Genomic DNA, 16,905 nt, shown 5'->3' with positions numbered 1-16,905 from the left:
AGGACTTTGCTGTGAAGCATAAAGTTTAGAATTTGAATATATAACAATTTTTCCAGGATCATTGAGATAGGAGAGAAAATGGCTATTGGTATGAAATTTGAGATCAGAATTATTGCCACCTTTATGAAGAAGAAGTTATTTTTCTTTCCCATAGAATTTAGAGGCATAAGATTCAAGGATGGATCTATTAAGAAGTATGGCAATAGGGCAGGCAATAGTTTCAGCTGCTAGTTTTAGGAATTGTGTAGGTAGATTGTCAGGAGCAGTAAAGAAATGTTTGACCTTGAGAAGTAATCTTTTTATTGTGGTGGTTGGAATGGGTTTAAAGGAGAACATAGGTGTAGAACGGGTAGAAGAATTTTGAGCAGAATGGGACGATGACGTGGAAGAGTGGCATAAGGATAGTTTAGATGGAATTGCAGGGTTTGTGCTACTGTGCATTTGGGGAAAAAAGGCAGTGATACATGCTACAGTATCGATAAAATGAGAATTAGAGAGAGCTGCTATTTCTTTGGACATTTTGTCTAGATGTGGACTTGGGTTACTCTTTGTAAGGATGACTGCAAGTAGGGGTATAGAAAACAGGCAAGAGGGGACTGAAATTTATTGGAGAAAAGTAGCAAATGAACCAAGTTATTGGGAGCAAATGACTATGGTGAGAAAGTTAGAATGGGATGAAGCGAAGCAGAAATCTGGACAGGGGGTTGGAGGCTGCCTTCCCTACTAGAAAATAGGGTAGGCAAAGATAAAGGGCTTAGGGAGTAGTAAGTGAAAGACCAGCCTTCGTTGAGGTTTTGTTGAATCTGCTATACTTTATTTGCAGTACTAAAAAATGGTTAATTAATACCGCCCATAAAAGATAGCATAATAGCCAAAAGAATTAATCAGACGAGATTAGAAAATAAACTGAAAAGGCAATTTACAAAGAAACAGTTGGGGGGGGGGCATTTGTATGGCTCAAGTATGTAACACTGTCTAGTAGGTTTAGGATTTTTGCATGCTAGTGTTGAACAGGTACTTTTATACCCAAAGTATACTTCACAGAATTCCTCCCGAGGTAGATAAATTGGTGAGTGGGTGATGGGAAACAGAGGTTACTGGAAACATGTTTTCAGGAATGTAATAAGTTGGCAGACTATAAACAAATTTCTACAGAGTACTTTGTCAGAAACATCGAGGAAGCAAATGACTAAGGAAAGGATTCTTTTGAGCTAGGTTATAAGATCTAAATTATCTAGACATACTAATGCCTTGCTACAATTAATGCTACTGGCTGCCAGAAAAAAAAAAATTACTAGAAAATGGAAATCAAAATGTAAACCAGCCATAAATGAAATACTGAATATTGTAAAGGGAGCAAAAGAACTGGAGGTATGATTTTAGAAAAGGGAAGGTGTAAATTACATAGAAATAAATAGAACTTTCATGAATAATACATGCATTATAATGTTCGGGAGGAAGAGTGAAATTTAACGGAACACAGGACTTGAGCAATCTTTTATGGACATTCCCTGGCTTGGGTGGAGTATCCTTACTTTGCTCTTATGACATGACTTTCCTTTGGTCAAGAAAATTCTGAGTTTTGGAACTCCCATACAACAGTCTCATACCAGCACGTAGTCTCGTGCTGAGGGCAGATGTACGGTGAGCAAGGAAGGAGCTTAAATAGTACCTTCCCATACAGATGCTGCTCCTTGTAATATGACACATTGCTCTCTGTTTAATAACCAACCAGTTACCTACCCAATTGATAATGCAAGGATTTACTCCTATTTCCACAGATTAAAAAATATTGGGAGCACAGCAAGTTATCAGAGGCTTTAGTGACATCCAAATAACACTACCAGATCACTGTTTCACTGCATGTGTTAGCAGTCCATTTTGTATACGGTACAGACATTTATCAGAGGTAAAATGCTTATACTTAACCAAGCAGAATTTAATACAGGAAAGACTGAATAATTAAAATCGCTACAGGTCATTTAAAAGCAGGGTAAATGGTCTACCCTGCTTGTGTCAATATCCACAGCTACCTATGTTTCCACCCCATATCCCTTTTAGGCATGCCTACTAAATAAAATCCCCAGCCTCTATCAGGTATCGCCACAGTAAACAACCATGGGCCTGCCCTCATACCCACCCTATCACCATTCCTTGCCGCTCTATCAATCACCCAAGCTGCTAACTGAACTAGGGTCACTGGGTCATAGTCAGGGCTTTATCCTTCTACTCCACTGGAATGGCTAAAAATGTTATAATTGACCAATTTTACAAAAGAAATGCAGCAGAAGTCACACAGAGAACTGAATTTTGAAACACAAACATCACGTTTGGTCCCATAAAGACAGTTTCCACATCAGTTTAGTTTGATCAGCTTGAAGGATGGGTACTTGAAGTGGAGTTATAAAGTTACAAAGCTGGACTTCATAGTACACTACACTGAGACAGTAGATGGTAACAGCTGACTTGCATTCCAACAAAGTTAAACAACCCAATATAACTCTATAGGAAAAGTTAAAAAGTGACAGTAAATCTCTCTCCTTGCACATCTGCATTTAATTAACACAGAAAAAGAAAGATGCAGATGGTTACAAAGTAGTAGGAAACTCTGGTCTGCTCTCATAAATACATCACTGGAATTCTGGATTAGCTCCTATACCTGGTTCAATCATCTACAAAATGTTCTGATCATCAGGTAACAGAATCTTAGCAATACAACGATGTCAGTATGAAAGCAGCTATCAATGGGCAGATTAGCAAAATATGGTGCAGCAAATAAACTGGGCAAGTCTGAAAATACCACACTGCCAGGAATGAAGCAATTCCAAATGTTAAGCAAAAGCAGTGGGCTGTACAGTAGGCATGTTGTGCAACCTTAGAAATCTTACACTATCGTAGTAGTGATGCCTTACACTGTAAAACACTCTGGTTTAGCAGCGATAGCCATGGTCTACCAATTGGTCATTGTACAGTACTGTGTATATCATGCCAAGATTGGCAGAGTAACATTGTCAGAATGGCAGAAAAGCCAAGCCCAACAAAAAGTTGTATAATATGGCAGGGCAGTGACTCATGATTATTATGGCTTATATGCTGTGCCTCACTTAGGAGGCTATGCTGTACAACAGAAGCTACATATATATATATATATATATATATATATATATATATATATATATATATATATATATATATATGTTCCATTTAAGGTTTAATGATGCATGGTACAACACTTATCTAACATATTTTTACAGACGCAACATGTGTGCAATGCACAATCACCAAGTTACACAGAATATCAAAACACTGAATGTGTTCAATTTCTGTAAGTCTATACTGCAAAATACTGTTAGTCTAGTACATAAATGCAAGCAGGCAGTCTTTCTACGCCATGTTTCTGCATACTGTGCACACTCAGTGATGGCACACAACATGGGTAGCCGCTCTATAGTAGCATGGGTAACACAGACACACAATCCTGGTGGCAAATACAAAACAAGAGTCTATCTATAAACTGTTGGTGCTATACATTATGGATAGACCCTCTGCAGTAATGCGGGTGATGCATCTCTACTACTAGTGGTGGTCCCAAGATCTTGGACAACAGATGTACACTAAATACTGGCAGCTGTTTATACAGATTTCTGCAGGCTACTGTACTCCCAGTGATCTGGGTAACACTAATATCACTTGCAGTGACCCATTATCAGGCAGGGAGGACTTCCATCTCCGGTACTGATGATCCATGTCTGGCTAGCATCCCAGGCACTAAAGTGCTGGCTCAGGGGATAGGCTTCCTCAGCTAATGACCTGCTCACCTACTTTTGCGGAAGAAAGTTGAAGCTGCTGCTCAATCACACACTGATGAAGTTCAAGAAGAAAATCAGATAAGTAAGAATTAAGATGGTAAACATCCTAACACAAACATAGGAGTAAGATACTGGCAAACCTGATGTCACTGAAAGCTCACATAAAAGAGAAAACAGCAGCATTAGAAAATTCCCATCCAGTCACCTAAACACCACCATATCTGGAAGCCCTACTTTCCCCCAACTAAAGATGGGCCGACTGTCCACTGGCCACACAGGTGGTAGCTAGCAGTCCTAAACCAAAAGAAATCTAGAGAGTCCTGGCAGATCATTATGGAGACAGAAAAGAGGTAATGTGACATGATAGCAATCAAACAGGATAACAAATGTAATCGTGCTTTCATTTGTAGTGCTGTTGCATGCTGCATGTCTTTTTTCTGATGTGCAGACTGTTATGTGGAAGTTGTACGACCTCCATACAAATTCCCTGATTTGTTTGTTACTTTCTCCTTATACAATACGATAGTCTACACAGCACTCATAAAATCAAATTGCAATGAAGTCAAGTCAATCAATCACTAAGGTGAATTTTATTTGATGACCATAAAAAAGGCTGACTGACCAGAGTATACATTAGTAGCAAGATTGCAGGTTCTGACCACAGAAACTCATCTTAATGATCAATAAACTTTTCTGAACAACCTTTCAAATGAAATCACATTGAAGTTTAAAACATGGTCAGTCATGAAGAAAATCTTGTTTATAAACCTGTAAAGTTGTGAAGTATTAAATCAAACTTAAGTCTGTCTTCAGGATGACTCCCTGGATGCAAATTAGTTTATTAGTAAAAGCAACCCATAGAGATTTTCACTGTGTAGGAGCACTTTAAACAGACTGCAAAATGTAAGGAAAACATTCATGTTTTAGTACTTACAGGAAATAGGGAACCAGGCTGACATATTGCCTCAGGTAATTGTTCACCTTTTTTAAATCCTATAGCTTCAACATTAAAGGTAAAGGAGGCCCTGCCTCGCCCTCGTCCTTTTCCAGACATGAGCAATCACTAAAAAAAAAAAAGCACACACACTGGTGATGATGTAGTGTTCTAAAACCACAGAATATACACAGCAATATTTTTTTATTGAAATATATACATTCAAGTGCCAATAATAATGCAAAGGCATGTTTTATGACAGGCATGAAGAGAAGTTAATACACACTAATAATTCAAGTACACTGACAAACATGAATTATAAAATTATCAAACTCAAACGTGGCAAAAAAAAGGTATAAAAAATAAGTAGGACCATGACATTTCAAAAAGGATAACACCTAACCCATACTCCAAAGTACTCACCATGTTTACAACCAAAATGACAACATGGTAACGTAAACATCAAGAATACACGCAAGGATATACATACCAAAAATATGAAATGGGAAAAAAATTAGGGTCAAAGTAAAAGGACATACTATCAAAGAGTAGAGGGAAACAACACAAACTTTTTTTTTTAATCAGGTAGGAAGCAATGAAACTATACCACATCAGTGGACACCTTGTCCAGATGTTTACTGCAAGACGTACAGTTCACTTAGTTTTCCAGTCTTAGACAGCTGGAGTGTTGAGATGTTTCTGGTGCCAAAGCAGCAACAGCAGGTAGGATAAAGAGAATAGAATATAGACAAGTGTAGGGTCATGATTCAAACTTGGTCCTCAGCTGAGTCAGGGAAGGAGCATTTTATAAAAGAGCAATTAACATGGAGTTGCGCAACAAAGTACTTGCACCTTGCAGGCAACACACTTAAGCTAAAAGGCAGACAGTTCTGACCCACGAGGTTTACATGCATCATAAAGGCAGAGGTTGCATATCCACAGAGTTTGTAATTAGAAAGCACAGACTACTCAAATAACTTGAAGGACTTAACTACCAGATACAAAAGTACCAAGAGTTTAAAAATGCCATCTACACAAACCAGTAATTTATGGGATTCTTTGAAAAGCTACAGACTGGATGGCAGAGTTTTGTTTTATGCATCAAGTCAAGGATTCCAAGGACAGAATGAAAAGGAAAGTGAACAATGTCAGCTTTATTTCATATCACCCACTGAGGGGAAAAAAATCATAAAGGACAGTAATGACTTCACCAAGGTTGGCTGACAGCAACTCAGACAGAAACCCATCTTCACCAAAGTGACATACAGGAAGTTCCAGATCACCCAATCAAAGGTCTGTTTGGAATCAAGCACACATCTAGGGAAACAAACTCAGGGAGGATATAGCTAGGTATCCTAGATCTGCTATGAAAAATGGCATCTTCTTTAGTGGAAACGCAAGGCATCACAACTATAATTCCCATGAAATCATAGCATTAACAAAGAACTGTATTAAAAAAAAAAGTCATTTTGCTGGGGGATGCTGCACCTCTTCAGTGTAAAGAGCCTATCCTGATATTCTAGTCTCTGTCTATATTTATTATATCAGAGTTTCACGAGAGGTCACACAAACTCACAGCAGAAAGGAAAATAGCAGTATCTACAAAGAAGCAGACTAACAGACTGAGGCATCAATATCTTGTAAAAGTGAACTTACGCGAGGTTTTCAGATCTAGCAATAGAGCACATGATAAACAGTAGTGATCACAGGCATAGGTGCCCCTTCACAAAATGGACCTGCTCCTTACTGATTAAAGAACTTAATACCATCTTCATACGATGGGCCATAATCTAGCCCAGGATATTGACATCCATGTTTACAAGTGAGACTGGCAGTAGGACCAGAGATGTAAGGGGCCCTTATGAGATTATAGCAGGTAACAGGTGAAGAGGCCACAACTAGACAGCAAATAAACCACACTAAAAGGGGAAAATGGAGCAAGTAGTGTCACAGACCAGTTTATACACTTCCATACAAATGCTGTCTGAGTCTGTTGATTTGTTTGACTTCAAATAAGATACAGCATCCAGTAACTTTGATAACAGTACTATGGCACTAGTCACTGGGCAGCTTTTACTGGAATCATAATTCAACCAGAATTACCAAAATAATCAAGGAGTCTCTGATAATGGGACAAAGTAAAGGAAAGGTATGTATAAAAATTGTAAATTATGGAGTACTAGCGCTGGGATGGAATAACTTAGTACAGGTGCCATCTTGAACCAAGCAAAAATCAATGCACGCCATTTCCTGCCAGAAACAATAAAAAAACGTTTTTACATTCATTCATCTAAAGGTACACATGCTCACAATATTATGATAAATAAGTTGGATATCAACACAGGAAAGTCTCAGGTTAATTTTAAGAACTTCTGTTTCATAAGAAAACATATTCCAAATGTAAATGTAAATGCAAATTATATTCCTCCCTCAAAAGAACAATACATACAGTGGCTATAAAAAGTTTACACACCACTGTTAAAATGCCAGGTTTTTGTGATATAAAAAATGAGACCACAATAAATCATTTCAGAACTTTTCCAACCTTTAATGTAACCTATAACCTGTACGATTCAATTGAAAAAAAAAACAAATCAGTTAGAGGAAAAATATATAAAAGAAATACAATAATCTGGTTGCATAAGTGTGCACACCTTTAAACTAATACTTTGTTAAAGCACCTTTTGATTAATTACAACATTCAGTCTTCTTGGGTACACACCTGCTATCATTTAAAGAGACTCTGATTAACCACAAATAAAGTTCAGCTGTCCTAGTAGGATTTTCCTGACATTTACTCAGTTGCCTGCTATAGCAAAAGCCATGGTTCTCAGATATCTTACAAAGCATCAAATGGATCTCATTGTTGAAAGGTATCAGTCAGGAGAAGGGTACAAAAAAATTTCCATAGCATTGGATATACCATGGAACACAGTGAAGACAGTCATCGAAAGTGGAGAAAATATGGGACAACAGTTAAGTTGCAAAGAACTGGACGTTCCTCCAAAACTGATGAGAAGACAAGATGAAAACTGGTCAGGGAGGCTGCCAAGAGACCTACAGCAACACTGAAGAAGCTGCAGAAATTTCTGGCAAGTACTGGTTGTGTACTACATGTGACAACTATCTCCTGTATTCTCCATATGTCTGGACTATGGGGTAGGGTTGCAAGATGGAAGCCTTTACACAGAAAAACATATAGGCCTGGCTAAAATTTCCAAAACAATACATCAAGTCTCCCAAAAGCATGTGGGAAAATGTGTTATGCTCTAATGACACCAAAGTTGAACTTTTTAGCCACAATTCCAAAAGGTACATTTGGCAAAAACACTTTGCATCACCAAAAGAACACCATCCCTATGGTGAAGCATGGTGGTGGCAGTATCATGCTTTGGGGTTACTTTTCTTTAGCTGGAACTGGGGCTTTAGTCAAGGTGGAGGGAATTATGAACAGTTCCAAATACCAGTCACATTTGGCCCAAAACCTTCAGGCATCTGCTAGAAAGCTGAAGATGAAGAGGAATTTCACCTTTCAACACGACAATGACCCCCAAGCATACATTCAAATCAACAAAATAATAGCTTCACCAGAAGGAAATTAAAGTTTTGGAATGGCCCAGCCAGAGCCCAGACCTAAATCCAATAGAAAATCTGCAGGATGACCTGAAGAGGACTGTGCACAAGAGATGGCCTCACAATTTGACAGATTTGGAGCGTTTTTGCAAGGAAGAGTGGGCAAATATTGCCAAATCAAGATGTGCCATGTTGATAGACTCCTACCCAAGAAGACTGAATGCTGTAATTAAATCAAAAGGTGCTTCAACAAAGTATTAGTTTAATGGTGTGCACACTTATGCAACCAGCTTACTGTACGTTTTTTATTTTTTATTTTTTTTCCCCTAACAGGAAAAAGTTCAGCAAAACGTAATGCAACCTCCAGACATGACTTCCAGTAACCTACAGGAAGATACAACACAACTGCACACAGACCTGGTTAAAATAATTTGAAACACTGATGGAGTACAATCAACACAAACAACAACAGGCTGGAAAAATGGAAGAAGCTTTAAACAGATATTCTGATGAGGTGATAAAGCTGCAAAACCATCAGAGATTGAAATGAAGAAAAGGCTGGCTGAATTTGAGACTGCTTGGTAACAGAGGTTTTAAAAATAATAGAAATAGAGGACAGAGCATGTAGTGAAAATCTGAGATTTTCAGCTATACCGGAGAAGCTGGAAGGAACAGACTGCATTAATTTTACAAAAGCACAAATAAGCAACTGGACTGGTATTCCACCACAGGAGTTGTGTTGAAAGGGCACATCGTGTATATGCTCCAAACCTGGCTATGAGAAAGCAGCCTAGACCTTTAATAGTAAAGATGGAATCCTACCAGCAGAAGGAGTTGATTCTGCCAAAACTGTGGCAGAAGGACAAAATACTAAAAGTGGGGGACAGCAGAGTGGTTGAAGAATGATTACTCATTGTACATCAGGCAGAAGAGGAGAAAATTCATTCCACTATTCTGGGAATGTCGAGACACAAGTGTGAGATTCAAACTGCTGTACCCAGCTGTCTTCAATGTATTCTTCCCTGGAGGAACAAAATAATTTTTTGATGAAGTACATGCTAAGGAGGAAATACAAAAGTTTGTCCAACAAAAATTAAGCTGTGAAATGGAACAAGATTCTGGTTCTTGTTCTTCTGGTAAAAAAAAAAAAAGTGAAAGAGATACTGTACCTCTGTAACGTTTTCCACTGTTTCAACTGAAAATGTTGGAGAAAAGGAAGGGAGCACAAGAGCGGACTAAAAAAATCAAGAGTATGTTGGAAATGAAGCAGAGAGAGGATTTGGGAGATAGAGATGGAGATGAACAGTAATAAAACCAGTAACAATGTGGGATTACAACGCAATAATTATATTTGTGAAATACGACAGAACAAGAAAATCTGGAAATACTGGACTTTTTCAGAATTTGTTAGACTTCTGGGGGACTGTTAAGTATATACTCTACTTCATATCATTAATGTTCTGAAAATGCTCTGGGGAGGGGTAGAGAGGGGAAAAGTTAACCAAGTAAATAAAACGTTTTTTTCTCTAAATAGTACTATTTTTGTAATGTATGGTTTTCTTTACATGATATAAAGTTTATTTTTAAGTGTAATGGGGATTGTAAATAGGTGCTTTTTTCCCTTTCTCCCTTCTTGTTCATTTATAAGAAGTGTAGGCACTACAATGAAAACAAAAGCATGGTTAAAAGAGCATGATAAAAGAAAAAATAATGTGCTTTTTTCTCAATTTTCCATGGGGGAATGACTGGACTAAGGACCTTAGATTGATTTAGTAACAATTTTTTAAGAGAAAGTAAGTAAATGAAAAAGAAAATACCGAATATGAGGCTTTTTTTCTAACAAATGAATGCACGCTTAGTAGCAATTCTGGATCTGGATCTCATGTCTCCATGGAAACCATCTAATAAACAGAAATTGGTTACAGTCTGTTGGAGACTGAGTGGCTTGGGGAAAAAAGAAAAGAGAAACTTTCTAGTAGATAATGTTCTGTTAATGCATTCAAGGATTTTCTCAGCTGGGAGAGCTACAAAGATAAGACAACCCCAGTTAGCACTTTGTTGAAACACAGGCTGCACCATGCATCTTAGCATGGATAACCTTTCTTTTAGCTTAAGTCTGTGAGTGTGGCTGTCAGTTTGGGACGCTTGCACCTATTTGTAGGGTAAATCTTCAATATCTGAAAATGGACATAGTTGTGTGTTAGTATTACATTAATAGGTTTTAGGGGGCATTTTTGAGGGCTTTCAATAAAACAAAAAGTTTTGAAAGATATGACATAGGCTCAAACAGATATGATAAGAAACAATTACATAAATGTTCAACCTGTCGAACACTGTATCCATGTAACACAAAAGCTGCAACTAGACATTTAACAAAAAAGGTGTTACACATAAAAGGTGGGAATAACTTTTAATACAATGATGCTTTCTGTAATGTCTTTACATGTCATTGGTCTCACAGATAAATACAAAAAAGAAAGAGTAGTGAACTATATTAGAAAATGTAGAGTACAAATAGCTATGTTACAGGAGACGCACTTGAAAAGAAATGAATATGTGAATTTGATAAAGAAAAGTTTTCAGGATGGTTATTCAGTGGAATATCTGAGACAAAGGAAAGGAGGAGTACTTATGATAACTACAAGAAGAGCTCCACTAGTGATAGAAGAGGATAAAAAGATAATAATGGCAGATTTGTAGTGCCAAGGGGCTACTGGCAAGGGAGGAGGATTACACTGGCATGCATTTATATTCCACCTAAAATTATTATAATGGAGCTTAAGAAAATTCTGGGAGAAAATGAGTTTTCAGCAAGGAATATTACTTATAGGCAGGGACTGGAATTTGATTTGCAGTGCAGATGTGTCTGGGGGCCCAGAAGGGAAAGTAAAACAAAGGAGGGTAATTTTTGAACAAATTTATAATATTTGGCATGCATGATGTGAATTCAGTAATTGGAGCTCAGAGTGAATTTACATATTCCCCAAGATATAAAAAATGGGCCAGGCTAGACAGAATTTATATTTCACAGGAACATTTGCATTTAATTGAAGGTCTTGATACGCACCCAATAACTATTTCAGATCATGCACCAATATTAACTAAAATAAAAACAAAGGGTAATGAAATAAAACATAGCTAGGGAGTGGGATAAAATTAAGGTGGAGTTTAAAAATCGACCGGAAATAAAAGAAAATGAGTTATGGTTAAGAAGTAACAAGAATTATTTAGAGGGACTGACAAATGTTGAAGTATTGCAGGATAGGGGTAATCTCACAGAACGAGAGGGGGATCAACTGCAGAATGCTAGACAGAAAATAAGGGATTACCCCAATAATATACACAAGTTTAGAAAGACTGCTGTTAAGCAACTGTTTTTTGATAACACTACAGCACAGAAACTTTTAGCACAATGACTCAGGCAACAGAAAGTAGAAAGAGTTGTCACCAAGCTTAGGGACCCTATAATACAAGATCCTGCAGACATATTAGAAATACTTCGGAAATTCTATGAAAGTCTGTTTAAAGCAGAAAAATATGGAAATCAAGAAAATATGCCAATGGAAATGTTTATGGAAGAATTAAATATGCTAAGGATAGAGGTAGAGGAGGCTCAATTACTAATGGTTAGGACAGGAGGAGACGAGATAAAAATGATGATGTATAACCAATCTATAAGAAAGTCCCCAGGAACAGATGGCATTCCTGTGGAAGTCTGGAAGCTAGGAGGAAAAAAACTGATAAAGATCTGGAAGGTTTTGTTTAACAGCATATTAAGAGGAGGAGAAATGCTAACATCCTAGAAGAAAGCAGTGATAGTTGTAATACCTAGAGAGAGCAAGTTTCCATCACATCCAGCTTCATACAGGCCCATTTCAATACTAAACCATAATTATAAAGTGTTCATGTCTATAACAGCCAAAAGAATGGCAAAGGAAATGCCACAATTGATAGAAATGGATCAATGTGGTTTTGTGGAGGGGAGGCAAACATTTGACAACATTAACAGAAGACTTCTGATCCAGAGGGAAGTAGAATATAAGAAAATACCATTGCCGTTGGTGGGTCTTGATGCAGAGAAAGCATTTGACAGAGTAAGCTAGGGCTTTATAAGCAGGGCTATGGAAGCATTTGCATTTCCTGAAAAAATAAAGTTGATTAGGAGGCTATAGGAGGGATTGGAGGCAAAAATTAAGTGGGTGGGGTCCTTTTTGATAATTTCTGCTTGAACAAAAGAGCCAGGCAGGGGTGTCCTCTTTCCCCTTTGTTATTTGCATTATATTTAGAACCACTGGCAAAGAAAATAAGGGAATCAGAAATGTATGGATATAGTTGGTATGGTAGATAAAAAAGCTGGCTCTATTTGCAGATGATATAATTTTATACCCGACAAAACCATAAAGACATTACAGTGCTGTGGAACATTTCAAGACTGTTTCAGATCTTTTCAGGATACAAACTTAATGAAGCTAAAACAAAGACAATAGCAGTAAACTATGTACCCACATATGAACTGATTCAATAATATACATATTTATGGGTATATGATAAAATGAAGCATTTAGGAGTATGGATTAAAAGATGATTCTGGTGTGGCAGCCTAGGATATGTGGGAAGAGACTACACAAAAGATAATACAAAAACTGAGAAAATGGAAGCTTTGTTATATGGATATGGATAGTAAGATACAAGCAGTTAAAATGTTTTTAGTCCCATTAGTCTTATACACAAGTCATGCATATTTTTTTATAAACCAGAGAAGTTGTGGATAGCAATTAGTAAAGAGCTGAAGGACTTCATCTGTGAAGGGAAGTCAGCAAGAGTCAAGGGGATAAGATGATTCTTCAAGAAAAACAGGGCAGATTGGGATTACCTGATTTGAAGGGGAATTTCAGAGCTACATAGTTAAGGCTCCTACACATAGCACAAGGAGAAAACTAAAATTCAAAGTGGAAAGGGAAGATGATGATGAAACAGGGGGAAGCTCAAGAAACAAGGAGAGACTGGGATTGTGGATGCAGACCTTTAAGGAGAACAATGATAATCATACAGAATATATCGATAAAGTAGCAGAAAGCATCCTAAGAACTAAGCCAATAGGGATGACTGCAATTAGGGATAGACAATAGGCAAGATAGCTGTAAGTTATTGGAGAAAACTGGCAAAGGAGCCAAGGAAGGTAAGGAGGGAAAGGATGATAGAATGGGAAGATGCCATTAAATTATTTGGACTGCAGGTTAGAGACTGCCTTCCCCATCAACGATTGATATCAGAGTTTAGGCAAAGGGAAAGGCATAGGGTGTTCCTAAACAAAAGACCAGCACTGGTAGAGTTTTTAGTAGAATCTAGAACAGAAGCTGCCATTAAAAATGAATAATTAGTAAAGCATATAAAATATTGCATGTTAACTATAAGAAATCAAATCAGAGGAGTTTAGAAAGGATTGGAAAAGAGATTGCTTCATAGGAGTTAACTAGGTTAATGACCACAAGGGCCTTTTTAAGCCTAACCATGCATCCCAAATCTCTGACAAGTTCTGATACCCTTGATAAGTGTAAGCATGGGCCTGGGAGATGAACCAGTTACAGGTTATCTGTGGCCATTAGAGACATAGGTGCCAAACCAGGGATGACTTTTTGGTTTCCCATCCAATTGTCCAAGTTGCACTTGAATTGGGTTAGGGAGGAACTCTGCTTCACATGGATGGGGAGCCTGTTCTGCAAACAGGGTATTCTCTGGGATACATGCTTATCTCTCCCGCAGGTCCTATTTATATTACAGGCAAGGTTTAAGTCTTTAGAACTGGTAATTCTGGTGCTGTTTGTTTTGTGGATATGCAGGAGGTCCAGAGTGAGGTCTGACAGTGCCCTGTATATGCCAGGCATAGATCTCCCCCTGAAAAGTCTGTAGGAGACAGAATACGGGGATATGGCCTTGAAGCAATCTGCATAGGACATTTTACTTGCACCCTGTAGTCTTTTAGTGAGGAATCTCTGTGGACATTCCAATTGTTGGATATGCCTGGTTAGGTACATACCAAAGGGAGCATTGTACTCAATGATAGGTCTGATGAGTGCCCAGTACAGTGGAACAATGACTTCCTTTGACTTGGATGCCATACCTTTGTTTATAAGTTGTGCACAGACTTTTCCTCACCACTGTAGACATGTGATAGTCAAAGGCAGGATTACTAACTGTGTGTGTCCTTAAGTCCCTGACTACTGGGTCAGCTCTAAGGGGTGTGTTATCAAGATAATAGTTACCAGGGAAGGATGACTTCCCAAAGTATACTAGTATGCATTTCTCGCCATTTAGTTTTAGTCCATGGCTCTGACACTGTGTGTCAGCCCCTCCTGGAGAACAACTGTGTCAGCATGAGATTCGAAGACGGCTCCCAATTTGCAATCATCTGCAAATTTAGTCAGCCAGAGACCACTGACATTGCCCTTGACTTCTGAGAGGTAAATGCTTGGATAAGCATTTCACAAAGAAACAATGGGAGGAAATGTGTATCTCTCCCAAATATGCAACAAAATATAGAAGATTTAGGATTTTTGCCTGGAAATATTTACATAGCTATTTTTCTACCCAAAGTAAACTCCAAATAATTTTTCCTCAGGTAGACAGCAAATGTCGGAAGTGTGACAGGGAAGAAAGAGGCAATAAGGAACATATATTCTGGGAGTGCTGTGAGTTGGTGGACTTTAAGGATTCCTTGTGGGATGCGCTGTTGGAGATGCTACGTGGGCAGGTTGGTGTGGTGAGGCAGATGATTTTTCTGAGCTATGATGCAGAATCAGAATTGCCTAAACATGGTAACGCCTTGCTGTGTGTAATTAAGGTGGCTGCCAAAAAAGCAATTACCAAAAAATGGAAATCAAAATCTAAACCCACTATACTTGAAGTAGTGAATATAGTAACAGAGATAAAACAACTGAAAATGAGATTTTTAGAAAAGGGTAGGAGCAAACTACATAGGAAAAAATGGGAATTATGGGAATAATACATACAGGGGAGGAATGAGGTTTAAAAGAAGGCAGGACTTAAATCACCTATCTAATGTTTACTGAAAATGATTGGGTAGATAAGTGATGCATAATGTTTGCAGCTGGGAGTGTGTGTCAGTATGGTTTGTGATGTAAAATACTTGCAAGTAGGATTGTGTTGGTGCGGTTTGTTTTCATCTGTATAAATGTAGGATTGCCTATGTCATAAGTGATGGTTAAATAAAGATATTTCTTGTTAAAAAAGGCTGGAATTGTAATGTTGCTTAGGTTATTACAAACAGTAATACATGTGAAGTATAATGTTTGCAAATGTGAACTTGTTAATACACTTTGAATTATCACTTGACAGGCAAAATTACATTTATATAAAAGTAATCAAAGATTTAAAAAAACACTTGGCATTGATTAGGACAATTACTAAACACAATGATCCTTTGGGATTTACCTCACTAGACTTATCAAATAACTAGAAAGATCCACAGATGGCAGTGAGTTAGCCACTGTCTATATTTCTGAGAAAGACAACTTCAGCAGAGTGGGATAACAGATAATGACACCTTTTCTGGCTCCTAAGTGAGCAAAGCCACCAGTTCAAAGTACCTAAATAGCATAATCTACCACCACATGATACACCTTTTTATCTGTGTTGCTTGGGGTAGTGATAGGGCACAGTTCCTCATATCAAAGACTATGGCACTAAAGTACTGCAGCTTTGTCTCCTGCCTTGACATCCTTCAGACACTGCCCACAAATCTTGCAGCACCATCATATGCGGTCAATACTCGACCAACACAAAAAAGAAGTCATGTCTTACTGTAACGTTCCATCTGTGTTGTCTTCCTTAATCTATTCTTGACTTGTGGGTGTACAGTTCTGATCCTTGGAACTGATCTGGCAACTATACAGCTCGCATCAGCCAAAATTCTCTTGAGCTGCTAGTCTACTCACAATGCCCCTCTCCACATTACTCCACATCACCTCAGATCGAGTTTGCAATCATATTAAAGAAGGCACTCTCACTCCAGTCAGAAACCTTGTGCAAGGTATCCCTAAAAATAAAAAAAACCTGGAGACCATATCCAAATTGTAATGAGTAATAAAGGTATGTGGGTTTAGCCCAAGTGGCAGCTGCGCAGATTTCTTTGGAATGAAAAACAGCTGAAGTCGCCATAGATCTGGTAGACTGTGTCTTCAGTGGTATAGGGAGATAGGTTTTCTTTCATGTAAAAGAAAATGCAATCCTTAACCATCTTTCATGTAAAAGAAAATGCAATCCTTAACCATCTAGACAGAGGAACCTTAGAGACAGGTTTGCCCAAGGCTGCACTTGCAAAGAACATAAATAACTGTTCTGATTGTCTAAGTTGTTTAGTTCTGTCCAGATAAACATAATTGCCTGTGCACATTCAGAAGGTGCAGACAGTACTAGCCTTTATTAGAAAAATTTGGGAAAAATACAGTTAAGTCTATGGATTGATTGATATTGCTCTCTGAAATCATTTTAGGAAGAAAAGTCGGGTCTGTTCTGAGTGATGCTCTGTCTTTATGTAAAACTAAATAAGGGCTTTAGAACATAGAGCCT

The 16,905-nt window shown here is 37.9% G+C and overlaps 1 protein-coding gene across 2 annotated transcripts in view; it reads right to left on the bottom strand.

Annotated features, from left to right (window-relative positions):
• POLR3G (RNA polymerase III subunit G) overlaps nucleotides 1-16,905 on the bottom strand; it is a 567,212-nt gene that overhangs the window by 466,681 nt on the left and 83,626 nt on the right. For both annotated transcript variants that reach the window (XM_044064179.1, XM_044064180.1), the window contains exon 2: nucleotides 4,744-4,872. In XM_044064179.1, the coding sequence (XP_043920114.1) occupies nucleotides 4,744-4,863 (120 nt within the window). In that variant the 5' untranslated portion in view covers nucleotides 4,864-4,872. The remainder of the gene's footprint in view (nucleotides 1-4,743; nucleotides 4,873-16,905) is intronic.

The sequence above is a fragment of the Protopterus annectens genome, chromosome 2.part2 (assembly GCF_019279795.1).
Source record: "Protopterus annectens isolate FY-2018-M chromosome 2.part2, PAN1.0, whole genome shotgun sequence".
In the NCBI taxonomy this organism is placed as follows: Eukaryota; Metazoa; Chordata; order Ceratodontiformes; family Protopteridae; genus Protopterus; species Protopterus annectens.
The sequence above is the reverse complement of the archived record's forward strand: the minus strand, read 5'-3'. Positions and strand labels throughout refer to the sequence as shown.